The 13,739-nt window shown below is 40.2% G+C and overlaps 1 protein-coding gene across 3 annotated transcripts in view; it reads right to left on the bottom strand.

The window, feature by feature from the left end:
- RIPOR2 (RHO family interacting cell polarization regulator 2) overlaps nucleotides 1-13,739 on the bottom strand; it is a 109,084-nt gene that overhangs the window by 38,893 nt on the left and 56,452 nt on the right. For all 3 annotated transcript variants that reach the window (XM_057554264.1, XM_057554266.1, XM_057554265.1), the window contains exons 3-7: nucleotides 12,164-12,319; nucleotides 11,348-11,426; nucleotides 9,854-9,877; nucleotides 6,987-7,040; nucleotides 3,187-3,336 (exon numbers count right to left, since the gene is read on the bottom strand). In XM_057554264.1, coding sequence (XP_057410247.1) covers nucleotides 3,187-3,336; nucleotides 6,987-7,040; nucleotides 9,854-9,877; nucleotides 11,348-11,426; nucleotides 12,164-12,319 — 463 coding nt within the window. The remainder of the gene's footprint in view (nucleotides 1-3,186; nucleotides 3,337-6,986; nucleotides 7,041-9,853; nucleotides 9,878-11,347; nucleotides 11,427-12,163; nucleotides 12,320-13,739) is intronic.

The following is a 13,739-nucleotide window of genomic DNA, read 5'->3' as shown; positions in this document are numbered from 1 at the left end:
AAAAGAACTGGCCTGGATTCTATAAAAAGGCAGTAGAATTATGGGAAAAAAAATTCTAGATAAAGGAGATTAAAGTGACATAACAACCAAATGCAATGTGTTAACTTTGATTCCATCCTGATTTGAAAGTAAATAAACTAAAACAGTTATAAAAGACATCATTGGGCCAAATAAGGGAAATTTGACAATGCACAGGATATTAGATAATTCTATAGGAGGACTGGTAATTTTATTAGATGTGATAATGGTGTGTGGTTATGCAAGGGATACACATGTTACATAGGTTACCATTAAAGGATCTGTGCTAAAATATTTATGGGGTGAAATGGCATGTTATCTACCATTTACTATCAAGTGACTGAGTAAAAAAGGAAAAAAAATCGAGCATATGCAAGAGAAGAAAAGCAAATATGGCAAAACTTTACCAATTGGTAAGTCTAAATAAAGGTATATGATGTTCAACATACTAGGCTTGACTTTTCTGAAGGGCTGAAATTTTTCTTAATAAGAATTTGGGGCAAAAAGAGCTCAGGAGCTCAGCTGTACTCAAAGTGAATGAGGCAGAGTTCCTGCTGCCATGCCCTGAGGCCCTCAAAATGATTCTCGGGTTTGACAAGCGTCCTCTCCTCACTCTAACGTTGAGGAACAGTAAAGGCAGAGGAACCACACCACCTATGCCTGTGGTTAGATATCTAACCACCCGCACCCTACCTCCTCCGTGTCTGAGGACCTAAACAGAGCGATCGCAGTCAGAAATCAAGAGCAAAAGTGCTGTGGCCCTTCTGCAGCATGGCCAGTTTAAGCTTTCGATGCCACCTCTGGTGTTCTAAGCAGAAGTCCCTGTCCCATCCCCTGCGCGCGCGCACACACACACACACACCTGCCCCCCAGGGCAGCATCTGCAAGCTTCTTCCTCCATCCCGGCTAGGGGCTCGGACGCATGGCCTGGGCAGCTCAGTGAGCACAGACAGGGGCTGCTGCCATTTGGATTTTGTTTGCAAAGGACTTCAGAATTGATTTGCAAGCTAGAGGTTCTGACTCTTAAATGTTGGTACCTCAAGTAGCTTAGCAAAGCTGGGGAAAACTCCTGAGGTTGAGTTCTGTGCAGCTGGAAAGTTTTGAAAACAAAGTCTCAGTTTTGTAAACCAATTTTCTTCCTCAGAGCACTGGGTGTCTCTGGGAAGGAATGCATTACTGTTTCTAGAAATATATCAACAATGTTATCATGCATGTCAGGACTGCGACCAGTGTCTCTGAAAAACTTGGGGGGCAGCTAGTTTAACAGCTGAGGACATCCATGGTCAGAATTGCCTTCCGTCTCACCGAGGTAGCCATTGATGAACATTGCTGCCCTTGCAAAGGCACCCAGAACCATCTATCCCTAAACCCTCTTTGTGATAAAATCCTGGTTTTTGTGGTTATGTGAAGATACGAATCCACTTGATGTCAGGTGAGGTAGGAAGCTACAGAAGTCCTGGACTTCTTTCTCCTCTTGCCGAAATCACACTCTACATCTTTGAATTTGTGAGGAAATATGATGTCATGTCTTGGCGCTTGACCACCAGGGGGTATTTCTGAAACAACCCACAAAAGTTCTGGGACAGGCACAGGCTGCCACTCAGTCCTCCTACGTGTGTACTCTGAACGGCCTCTGTCATTAGCAACTGCTCTTTCGATTTCACAGATGTGTGGAAATGAGGTCTCATGAACTAGGGCTGCTTCGAAGCCAGAGATTCTTAACCTGTGCTCCATCAACTTGGATGGGGAAAAAAGAAAGTCACAGCGCTATTTCCACTAACCTCTAACTGATATCTAATACGTCCATACATCATGAACGTAGAAAACACGCCACAGCCGTATGACTAGTACCTGTGACTTAGACCTGATAAGAGTCACGTCTATGTTCATGTCACATCAATTGTTGCAGGTACCTTGAGAAATCATTTCTATTTTTCATTACTTTCAAATTGCAATCGTTATTGGAGCCACTGCTAAATCTTGTAGTTTGACGAGTTAATAAAGCAGCAGTCTTGTATTGTATCACACATTTGATTTTAAAAATATTTTGATCACTGTACTGACAATATTGAAATAACTATATTTCAATATAATTTGTTTCCTTTGAATTCCTATGGGTTTCATTTTATGCGTTCAAAAAGCATTCTCCCAAATGGAGAGAAAGAAGAAGCCCTGTTTTAGACCATGAAAAAAGACAAATTTGGTTCAGACAAGAGGCGGGGCTGGAGGGTTACACAAGAAGCAATGCTGCGGCAAGTCATCCAAGACATGCCTCCCGTCCCAGGGCTGAGACCGGATGCTCAGCTCTGGGAATTGTCCAGCAGACCCTCATCAGGCCGATGACTTCATTCATGAAATTGGATCTCTGAACAAAGACGCATGGGAGAGAGAGAAGTGCTGCTTTAATAATTCAGTCATTTCATCAAAGGCACTGGTTTCGGGTGACCCCCGGAGGAGTGAAGACCTCCCTGTGTCATATGTTTGGGCCCCAGAGACAGTCAGAAAGCAGGAAAGCATGCTTCTGTTCATGGTTCTTTATCTTGCCTCCTTTAAGATAGAAGGGAAATTTCGTACAATAAAATCATCGTAGGCAGGAGGTGGGTGAACCCAATATGCAGGGCAGCCATCTTAACCACAAGGTCTGTTCAATTTGCAGGGATAAAGCTAGACTAGATTGTACGCTAGAGAATCTGGAAGTGCATTTCAATGACCAATACCAGGGCATTTACGACTTATTCATTTGCTGAAATTTTTAACATGCATTCGTAGTCTATTTGTGCAGAGACTATACACATAAAGAAGTATAAGATGTGGTCAGTGAATGGCTTCACGGTGTCTAAAATCTTGTGGATTTACACGTCCACGAACAAACCCGTTACCAGGCACTAGGAGGTGAGTGCCTGACCGGTGATACTCACCACAGAACGTCACGGGCTCTGGAGTCCACGGAAGGCTCTAAACAAAAATGCAACCAACAGAACCACCCGAGAGCCATTTTCAACAGCTCCACCGATGGCCTCAGGGAAACGCAAGACAGGCAAATAGTAAAACGTCTCTCTCTAAAGAGCAGAATGAGGTTGGAGGGTGACATTCCCCTGGGTCTTCGCAGGTATCGACAATTCAGATTGGGCCAGGTGGAGCTCAGCGGCCGAGCAGGCGGGCACATACCTCTGTGTACTCTCTGTAGCTCCGGCTGACCTCTGACAGGCTCTCCCGGGCAGCCTTGCTGGCAGGCGACGTCGCGAAGGCTTGCTTCATTTTGCTGGCACCGTCTTGGAGGCGTCTCTGGATACAATAAGCTTCGTAGAGTTCATCTACCTGCCGGAATCAAAACAGAAACACAAGGGACATAAATATTTGTCACACTTGAAGGAAGTGACATGGGCCATCGTTAAGTGCTTAAGATACTTTACGTTTCTGACCTCAAAAGGAGAATCTTGTAGAAGTGCCATCCTTTTAGACAGCTCCCTCATTTTTGTTTTAGCCACGTGATCCATTTTCTATTTCAAACCGGATTTTACTCTGAGCTCTCTTTTCAAATGACACAAAATGAAAATGAACTTACCGTTGGTGGACTGCGTGAGACAAGGTTTAGATAATGAAGACAGGAGTCTTTTATATAAGGAACGAACACTGGAAGAGCGTATGCAGTTTCAAACCAATGTGAAGACGTTGCATTACACTGGGCTATCATCACTTTATTTTAAGAGAGCGTCACAAGGTGATATTCACGCATCCAGATTTAGATTTTTTTAAAGAAAGAACTCAAGGCTATTTATCGAAAATGATTTTTGTAAAGATGTGGCCCAACAAAAGACAGAAAACAAAGGTAAGTTATTCTTAAAATTAGGGTGAAGCATGACTGTTAAAACTTATCAGACTGAACATAAGCACTGTGACATTTTTGGCATGTAATTTATACCACAATTAAAAAAAGTAAACGGGAGGAATGGAAATGAACATTTCTCTGCAATACCTCTATACTTAGGCTTTCAAATAATAATATACCCATTGCAAATGGCTATTGATCATCTTCATTATATAAGCCTGACAGTCACTTAATACTTCTAAGGCAGTGATTCTCAACCAATCCAAGGTGATTTTGATATTCAGGGGACATGTGGCAACATCTGGAGACATTTTTCAGTGTCACAGCTGGGAGGTGTTACTAGCCTCTAGTTGGCAGAGGCCACGGATGCTGCTAAACATCCTATAACACAGAGGACAGCCCCCTACAACAAAGAATTATCCCCAAATATCAACAGCGCCTAGGCTGAGAAAACATACAGCTATTCCTGACGGTACTTATCTCTATAGTCTCTCGTCCTATCTTCAATTATCAACACACCAACCACAGTTAACTACAGGAATTATCAGGTAGATTAAGAAGAAGGACATCACCAGACATCATGTTTTCTGGGAGGCAGTTATCTACCTAGGGCTACTTGAATTTTTCATTTCAGTACAAACTTTGTTCCCTCAAAAAGGAGGCTACAGTTGTAGGACCAGAAGAAGGTAGAGGTGAATGTGATGGATTTCAGGGTTTAACATTCCCCTTTTGTTCTGAAGGCAAACTTTTGGCTGAACACTAAAAAGCATTACTATTACCTGTTAATAGTACAATTTTCCATAGTTGCTTTCTCTATACAGATGTCAATGATACTTAGCTTAGCAAATGAATGTTAGTTAAGAGACTGAAAATGATTCTCTTGGTTAAAGGATTCTTTGTTGCTCTTCAACAATTCACTCCACTTCACTGAGAGGAATCATCAAAACTCTGGAAGGAACAGTCTTTCCTCTTTGGGGTTGGTGGGTTTGTCTCTGAATAAGAGGGAGGTATAAGACCCAAGGGGTTGTGGCATATCTGCTGATAAGATCCTTTGGTTGAAAAAAAAAAAAAAAAAAAAAAAAAAAAAAGATCCTTTGGTTGGGTGACTGGCATAGAGGGTGGTTTCCATACATTAAAACTAAGCTAAGACTCACTTGGTGAGCTTGTTAAAATGATGATGCCCAGGTCCCACTTTGAGATGCTGATTCAGCAGGTTAGGGAGGGGTGAGGAGTCTGAAATTTTAAGTAAACAGTGCAGATTGTTCTGATGTGGCAGGTCCCCTAGAGACTTAGAAACACAAGAGCTGATACCTCTTCCGATGCAGGCCAGGCTGTTTCACCCATATGGCCTCCTGGGGGACTGTCCCTTCAGCCCTTCCCCCACTGTAGTCCAAAGACTGTAATCCTCTCAATAAGGAAACTGCTAACTGGACCACTGGTAGAGCCCTAACGGCTTAGTCTACTACTTTGCATTTAAAGAAAAGTTTACCCTTGTTTTCATTTAAACATCAATCCACCCTAGCCAAATGGAGTTAACCTTTAGAATAAAGGATAACTATGTATTCACCTAAGCAGAAACTGGCCCATCTGTAGGCAAGAATTTGTCTTACCTATAAGTCAGCAGTGGCTCTCATCAAAATAAACTGATTACTCAATTAAATATCATTTGTTTGGATTTGTTAGGGATCCATCCATAAGATGCTGCAGATAAGAGGACTACCAACCTTTAATAACCACTAGGATTGTTATATCTTACAATGATGGATACAAGATGGATAAATACTCTCTTATCTAATACTAATTGTTTTCTTGGTATTTTTCCAAATAAACAGAGTAATTTCAAAGCTTGCCCGCCACATAAATATCTTCTAATGGATGTCATTGTTTGTTTATTTATTTATTTAGGCCGCACCGGATCTTAGTTGTGGTATGCAGACTCTTAGTTGTGGCAGGCGAACTCTTAGTTGCAGCCTGCATGCAGGAACTAGTTCCCCGACCAGGGATCAAACCCGGAACCCCTGCACTGGGAGTGAGGAGTCTTACCCACTGGACCAACCAGGGAAGGCCCTGTTTTATTTATTGAGTTGAACAGAAATAGGAGCGATTTCAGATTTACGAAGGTAATAAATATCTTTCAAAGTGGGAATGGGAATGTACAACGGCAGTAGTATATACATATGTTGAAATCATCATAGAATTTTAAACTGGAAAGGATTCTTAGGATCATCTAGATTGACTATGTGCACCTCCAGCCTCACTGCATGGAGTGGAAAGCCAAGGTCCACAGAGATGTTATAGCCCAGTGACTACGTGGCAGAGATGGGACTAAAACGTGGGGCTTCTGACCACTAGTAGAGAGAACTGCTAAACCTCCAGTCTCTCCACTTGGAACACAGGATGATGGGTGCAGATAAGAAGAGGAATTGCCAATGGTGTGATCCAGCTGCCCTCAAAGGGACATTGTTTCTAGGTTGTACTGATACTGCCTGATAGTGTCCAGAACAGGGTGGGGGGGATAGTCCCACTCCACGTTAGGCTGGTGGGACCATCAGTCAACTATTTGTAGGGTTCAGGGCTGGATGTCAGGGACCCTGACAAACTGGTATACGTACAGGGGGGCAAAGAGGATGAAAAGGAATCTGGAAACCAAGCCATGTGAAGAAGAGTGGAAGGAACTAACAGCTTGAGAAAGACTGAGGGAGCTACATGACAGCTGTTGTTAAGTACTTTAAAGGCCTTCATGAAGAAGGCTATGGGGGTACCAAGTTGTATGTGGGACCTGAATGTAAAGTTAGGCAAGTGTGAAGATTTTTGTAGGTCACTTTGGTTTAATCTTATCTCTAACCAGACTACACCCAGACTGTATCCTCTACCAGGCACTGTGCACGCTGCATAGGAAACACTTAATAAATATCTGTTGAACTGAAGCAGAGTAAGCAATGTGCTAGATAATCAGGCTCTCCATTCTTATTTTTTTTCTACAACTTTACTGCCTGTGGGAGGATTTAATTGCTAATCAGCTTAGGAGTCAACTGGATAAGAAATTCTCCATGGACTAGGGGCTATGCTCAGGCCAAAGGTGTATTGATCAGTGACTGAGAACTGAAAAACAGGCAAAGACAAGAGGAACGTCAGTTACCTTACTGATGTGAAACTCCAGGCGTCTCATGTATCTTTCAATTGTTTTAATTTGCTGGAATAAAAGAAGAAATTTGAAAAAGTACAGCCATTTACAGTTTCACTGATTAGACTTGTGTGGCTATCTTTATTATCTCATACTCAAAAGTACCAGAAGATGTTAACTATTTCCCCTTTCCTCCTATCTTTGTTGCTACTTTAAAGATTCTCTAGTATCAACTTAGAAAGTATTTTTTTAAAAATATTGAATAAATACTCTGAGAGATAAACTTGAGTTAGCTATTGGAATCCTTATGTTTAACATTAAGAGGGGCCAACCAAATGGAATTCACTGGATTTCTGGCAGGACAGTATCATATTGGAGTATACTTAAGTTTCTTCATAATAACATTTTATCAGCTCAAATATGAACTCATCCCCCATTTTAATGTCTCTGAAATGGGGTGCATTTTACAACTGCAACTGTCTGTGCACGCCCCAAGATAATCATAGTTGGTTATGTGTCATCTCTTCCATTTGAGTTATAAATATTATCATATGCGTTAAATTTAATTACCCTTTAAAATAGCTGCAAACAGATTATACTATGATTCAGTATTTTTTTAACATCTTTATTGGAGTATAATTGCTTTACAATGGTGTGTTAGTTTCTGCTTTATAACAAAGTGAATCAGCTATACATATACATATATCCCCATATCTCCTCCCTCTTGCGTCTCCCTCCCTATCACACCCCTTGAGGTGGTCACAAAGCACCGAGCTGATCTCCCTGTGCTATCTGGCTGCTTCCCACTAGCTATCTATTTTACGTTTGATAGTGTATATATGTCCATGCAACTCTCTCACTTCATCCCAGCTTACCCTTCCCACTCCCCATGTCCTCAAGTCCATTCTCTACATCTGCATCTTTATTTCTGTCCTGCCCTTAGGTTCTTCAGAACCTTTTTTTTTTTTTCTAGATTCCATATATATGTGTTAGCATACGGTATTTGTTTTTCTCTTTCTGACTTACTTCACTCTGTATGACAGACTCTAGGTCCATCCACCTCACTACAGATAACTCAATTTCGTTTCTTTTTATTGCTGAGTAATATTTCATTGTATATATGTGCCACATCTTCTTTATCCATTCATCTGTCGATGGACACTTAGGTTGCTTCCATGTCCTGGCTATTGTAAACAAAGCTGCAATGAACATTGTGGTACATGACTCTTTTTGAATTATGGTTTTCTCAGGGTATATGCCCAGTAGTGGGATTGCTGGGTCATATGGTAGTTCTATTTTTAGTTTTTTAAGGAACCTCCATACTATTCTCCATAGTGTCTGTATCAATTTACATTCTCACCAACAGTGCAAGAGGGTTCCCTTTTCTCCACACCCTCTCCAGCATTTATTGTTTGTAGATCTTTTGATGATGGCCATTCTGACTGGTGTGAGGTGATACCTCATTGTAGTTTTGATTTGCATTTCTCTAATGATCAGTGATGTTGAGCATCCTTTCATGTGTTTGTTGGCAATCTGTATATCTTCTTTGGAGAAATGTCTATGTAGGTCTTTGGCCCAGTTTTGAATTGGGTTGTTTGTTTTTTTGATATTGAGCTGCATGAGCTGCTTATAAATTTTGGAGATTAATCCTTTGTCAGTTGCTTCATTTGCAAATATTTCCCCCCATTCTGAGGGTTGTCTTTTCGTCTTGTTTATGTTTTCCTTTGCTGTGCAAAAGCTTTTAAGTTTCATTAGGTCCCATTTGTTTATTTTTGTTTTTATTTCCATTTCTCTAGGAGGTGGGTCAAAAAGGATATTGCTGTGATTTACGTCATAGAGTGTTCTGCCTATGTTTTCCTCTAAGAGTTCTATGGTCTCTGGCCTTACATTTAGGTCTTTAATCCATTTTGAGTTTACTTTTGTGTATGGTGTCAGGGAGTGTTCTAATTTCATTCTTTTACATGTGGCTGTCCAGGTTTCCCAGCACCATTTACTGAAGAGGCTGTCTTTTCTCCATTGTATATTCTTGCCTCCTTGATCAAAGATAAGGTGACCATACATGCGTGGGTTTATCTCTGGGCTTTCTATCCTGTTCCATTGATCTATATTTCTGTGTTTGTGCCAGTACCATACTGTCTTGATTACTGTAGCTTTGTGGTATAGTCTGAAGTCCAGGAGCCTGATTCCTCCAGCTCCGTTTTTCTTTCTCAAGATTGCTTTGGCTACTCGGGGTCTTTTGTGTTTCCATACAAATTGTGAAATTTTTTGTTCTAGTTCTGTGAAAAATGCCATTGGTAGTTTGATAGGGATTGCATTGAATATGATTCAGTATTAAAGGTCTCGTATACACAGAAAGGTGTGGAAAGAGACAGCATCATATATAACTTAAAAAAATATATCTACATTTAAAATAGGCCTAAGAGAGTTTTGTCACTAAGTATAAAATACATATTTTAAGTGAAAAGAAAGCACTGTGTCACAGTGTAGCTGTAATCACTCTTTTTCTTAGCGGCAAATAAGATAATGATGTGTTTTCCAATCAAGGAGGTCTTCCATTTGATGAAATATGATAGTTCCCATTTAGAGAGAACACAGGTAAGGACCTTCAAACCCTTGGGAAATTCTTAAACTTAACCAGCGCACTGAGAAACCCTGCAACCAGGTGACTTTTTTTACAAAAGTGACCTTAAACACATTATTGGGTCTGAAGATCATAGTATTTATTCATCATCCTCATTAGATAAAAGCACGAACTTTTCTAGGATTAGAAAAATCATCATTTCTCTAGGATCTTACTGTACCTAAGCAAGGATCACTGACTTCTCCTCAAGGATGAAGGATTTTATTTCCCAGTAACTCCCCAACACAGAACAATAACTTACCTTGTCTAGGTCATACAGCACACCCTAAAATTAAAAAAAAAAGGAGTATCTGGATTAAAACACATCTTCCTCAAAACCGTTACTGATATGAATCGAAGGATTTTGTCTGCATTTCTGCATCGTCAATGAAATAATGATTAGCCCCATAATGTCTGTTGGACTTTTTGATATTTGCTTTAAAAGAGTAAATCTGGGTTATTTTAAATAATAGTAAGAATACTTTTAAGAGCTAATATTTATTTATACTCTGTGTCTCCAGAATTCTACCCAGTCCTCTCTGCCTTCTGGGAGCCTTAAGATGTTCACTTGCTTTGGGCTCTCCTCTCTTACATAGTGAGGGACACATAAATTCACGTCCACTTAAATTTTTTTTAAATGTTGTTAACATAAAAAGTAGCAGTGATTATATGTGTTAAAATAAGACTTGCCTTCCTGTTTAAACACATAAAAATTGGCATTTAAGAAGAGCCCTTGAGAGTGGTGAAAGCTTTTCACAAATTGTTTTTAAAGCAAGTTTATTCCTGTGTGCTCACAATATCACAGTATAATCAGTACACTAAGCCCACATCCCCCATCAGGAGGGTTTTTATGGAACATGAGCTCCTGCTGGAAGCTCCTCCATCCATACGCCATTGTTCTCCAAGGAGGAACATTTGTTGCCATTGAGGGCTGCCAGGGACATTCAAAAGCTCTGAAGGCCACTCCACAGAGAGTTCCACATAAATGGGAGCAATTTATCTTCTAATATTATTAGAATATAAAACTTTTAACTTCTATGAAGGCTTTAACCTCTAAGCCTTTGAAAAGGATAACATCTTTTAAAAAAGAAGATAACAGCTATTCATGTATATGTGTACCTCGTATATGTAGACTTTTCCTGGGCTTTCTGATGCCTTGAAACTTTAAGGCATAATATCATTTAGAACTTAACAAAATCATTTAAAATCATTAGAAACACCTCTTCAAGCAGACAAGTCCTCACAATTCATTAGAGTAAAGGAAACTTGCAAGCATCTCCAACAATACAGTGTGTAGTTGAACTGGCTCAAGGACTCCTCCGATTTCTTCTACCAATGACCTCTTGAGCCTCCTTTTCCTCTCAGGTATCACTGACCTATTACAATTTTTAAAAATTGGAGATAAAGGAAAGTTCTGGGTTCCAAATGCTGTACTAACAATATGGTAGGAAAACGCCAACTTTTCATTTCCTTATATTACTTGGGAAGAGGAGTATAGGGAGTTGGTTTTTTTTAAGGATTTCTTCCTGATTACAAAGTTTGTCTGCATAAACATGCTTGGAAAATACTGGAACATATTAAGCATTAAGCATTAAAATAAACATCAGGAAGCACATGGCACTTTGCCCCTTGGATCTACTTTTCTTGAACTTCCTTCCTCATCCCCATGTCTATCCAGTAAGAGAAGTTAGCCAAAACAAAGAAACAAACAAAAAAACCCACTGTGTTAACACTCTAAGGATTAGATGGTACCTACCAGGCGAGAGTTTCTTCTCATATCTTTTAACTGAGCTGTCAACTTGTCCAGCTCTGTCTGGTGAACCTCCAGATACTCACTGCAAAGATAAGAGAGACGTGATCGTGAACTCTTTGACTGTCAAGTAGAATCTGATGCTGATGCTGACCTTTCCCTTCTAAAGGGGGGGCATTAAGAACCTGAACCTTGCTCTGTGGAGCACAGAGCTGGCAGGGAAGAGGCTCTGCATTTTCCTAAACTCTCCACATTTTGAAAGCTCTAGCAGTTGAATCTGATACTATCCAGATAGTCAAAAAGGAGAATCCCTATGAGGCTGGCTTCGCAGGAAAGAAAAACCAATGTGGAGGGAATGGCAAGAACCATGGAGTCAGTCCTGGATCTGGGCTCACAGAATTCTATCTAGTTCCGTAGGACACTGACAGTATGCATCTCACCACATACTAGGGAAGTTTTATTCTGGACAAGTCATTGCTATAATATACTCAGGAAGGTTTTAGAACACTTCTTCAGCAATCTCTAAAACAGATATGCCTGTCTACCAGTGTTTAAGTAAAATACAATATTACACAGAGTTAATTAAACATAAACATATTACTATTTCAGGTCTCCTTCAATGTTTGGTTATGATATGGAAACCCGATCAAGTTCATATCTTTGGGACTCATTTAAGGCTTCCTAAATTATGGTGCAATAATAAAACACCTACTACAGAAATAGACATTCTAAAATTATCTCATAAGACTAGCTTTTCTGACCCTCCAGAGCATTTTAGAAAGGAAAAAGGTTTCAGTGCATTATTAGGTTTGATGTTCTTACTCAAGTCCATTTTTCAAAGCCCTGTAGACCTCTTCCACCCTTTTAGGCTGAGGCTCTTTGGGAGGGCTGCTGTTTTTGTGTCCTAAATTGTGCATTTTCTTCAGTTTGGCCTGAGGCTTCTTGAGAGCAGAGGGATTTTCAATGAAGGAGTTACATCTATGGAAAGAGAAAAGAAAAGCCGAAATTGTTTGAGTCTTGGGCATCCAAAACGATCTGACCAAAGAAATGCCTTTTAATCATCTTGTGTTTGTGTTAGTGTCTTTTGGGGAAGGTAACGTTCCCTTGTATATTAATAGATCTGAGCCATCCTTCATTTAGTTTTGTGGTATTAGAGTTAACTGCTGAAGTCTGGAAGCTCTGCTGGGCAGTGGCTACCCAGAGTCAAAGCCTGGATTCAGGTAATGTACACTCCGAGTGAAAGCATGTCACATCACTGAAACCTCATGGGAAGCCAAGAACAAACACTTCTAGGAGGAAATAATGAACAGGCAGAAGAATGTAATTCAGCTAACAAAATATATGCACTATGTGACATCAGGCCTAGGCGTCTATTAAATTTGACTGGGATGTGAATGAATAGTTTTTAAATAAAGGGCCATAAGCATGACAAAGGGCTAATGCTGTATACAAACTTATCTTATTTTATTGCACTTCAAAGATATTGTGTTTTTTCACAAACTGAAGATTTGTGGCAACTCTGTATGTCAGATGATGGTTAGCATTTTTTAGCAATAAAGTATTTAACTAAGGTATGTACTATTTTTTTGCAGACATAATGCTATTGTACACTTAATAGACTAAAGTATAGTGTAAACATAACCTTTATATGCACTGGGAAACCAAAAAATTCGTGTGACTTGCTTTATTATGATATTTGTTTTATTGCAGTGGCCTAGAACCAAACCTGCAGTTATCTCTGAGGTATGTCTGTAGTGTTAAAGTAAAGAAAAGCACACATAGCTGGATGAATAGACTTTTTAAAAGTTTACTTATTTATTTATTTATTTTTTGGCTGCGCCCAGAGGCTTGTGGGATCTTAGTTCCCCGATCAGGGATCGAACTGGGGTCCCAGCAGTGAAAGCACTGAGTCCTAACCACTGGACAGCCAGGGAATTCCCTTAAGCTTTATTTTTATGGAGTAAATTTTGTTTAGGTATAACATGAAACTCAATATCCCTATTAGTGGCAGGGAGGCAGCCTACAGTGGTAAGATGGACACCTGGTAACTTAAACCCAAACTACTGATCTGATTAGGAAGCTCAGAGGCCAGACTACTCACTGACCCAGCTGCTGAGTGGAAAGCCGTGACCTCTGAGTCTGGTAGGTGTCTGCTGCGCACCTTCCAGGTTAATTCTTACTTTCCTCTGCCATTACCGTGTGCACCAAAGGGGACAATACAGGTCAAAGCACATAAGACCCCTAAGAATGTAAGATCTTTATAATGTCAGAAAAACTGATGAACTTTATTCCATGTTACCTATTTCACTACCTGTGTTCTCTTTCTTGAGTTCCTCTAAGTCCTATTTTAGATGAGGGGAGATACTAGGGAAACTGAAGACTAACATTCCCAAGCTTG

This window comes from Balaenoptera acutorostrata, chromosome 10 (genome assembly GCF_949987535.1).
Source record: "Balaenoptera acutorostrata chromosome 10, mBalAcu1.1, whole genome shotgun sequence".
NCBI lineage: Eukaryota > Metazoa > Chordata > Mammalia > Artiodactyla > Balaenopteridae > Balaenoptera > Balaenoptera acutorostrata.
This window is presented reverse-complemented; position numbering and strand designations above follow the sequence as displayed.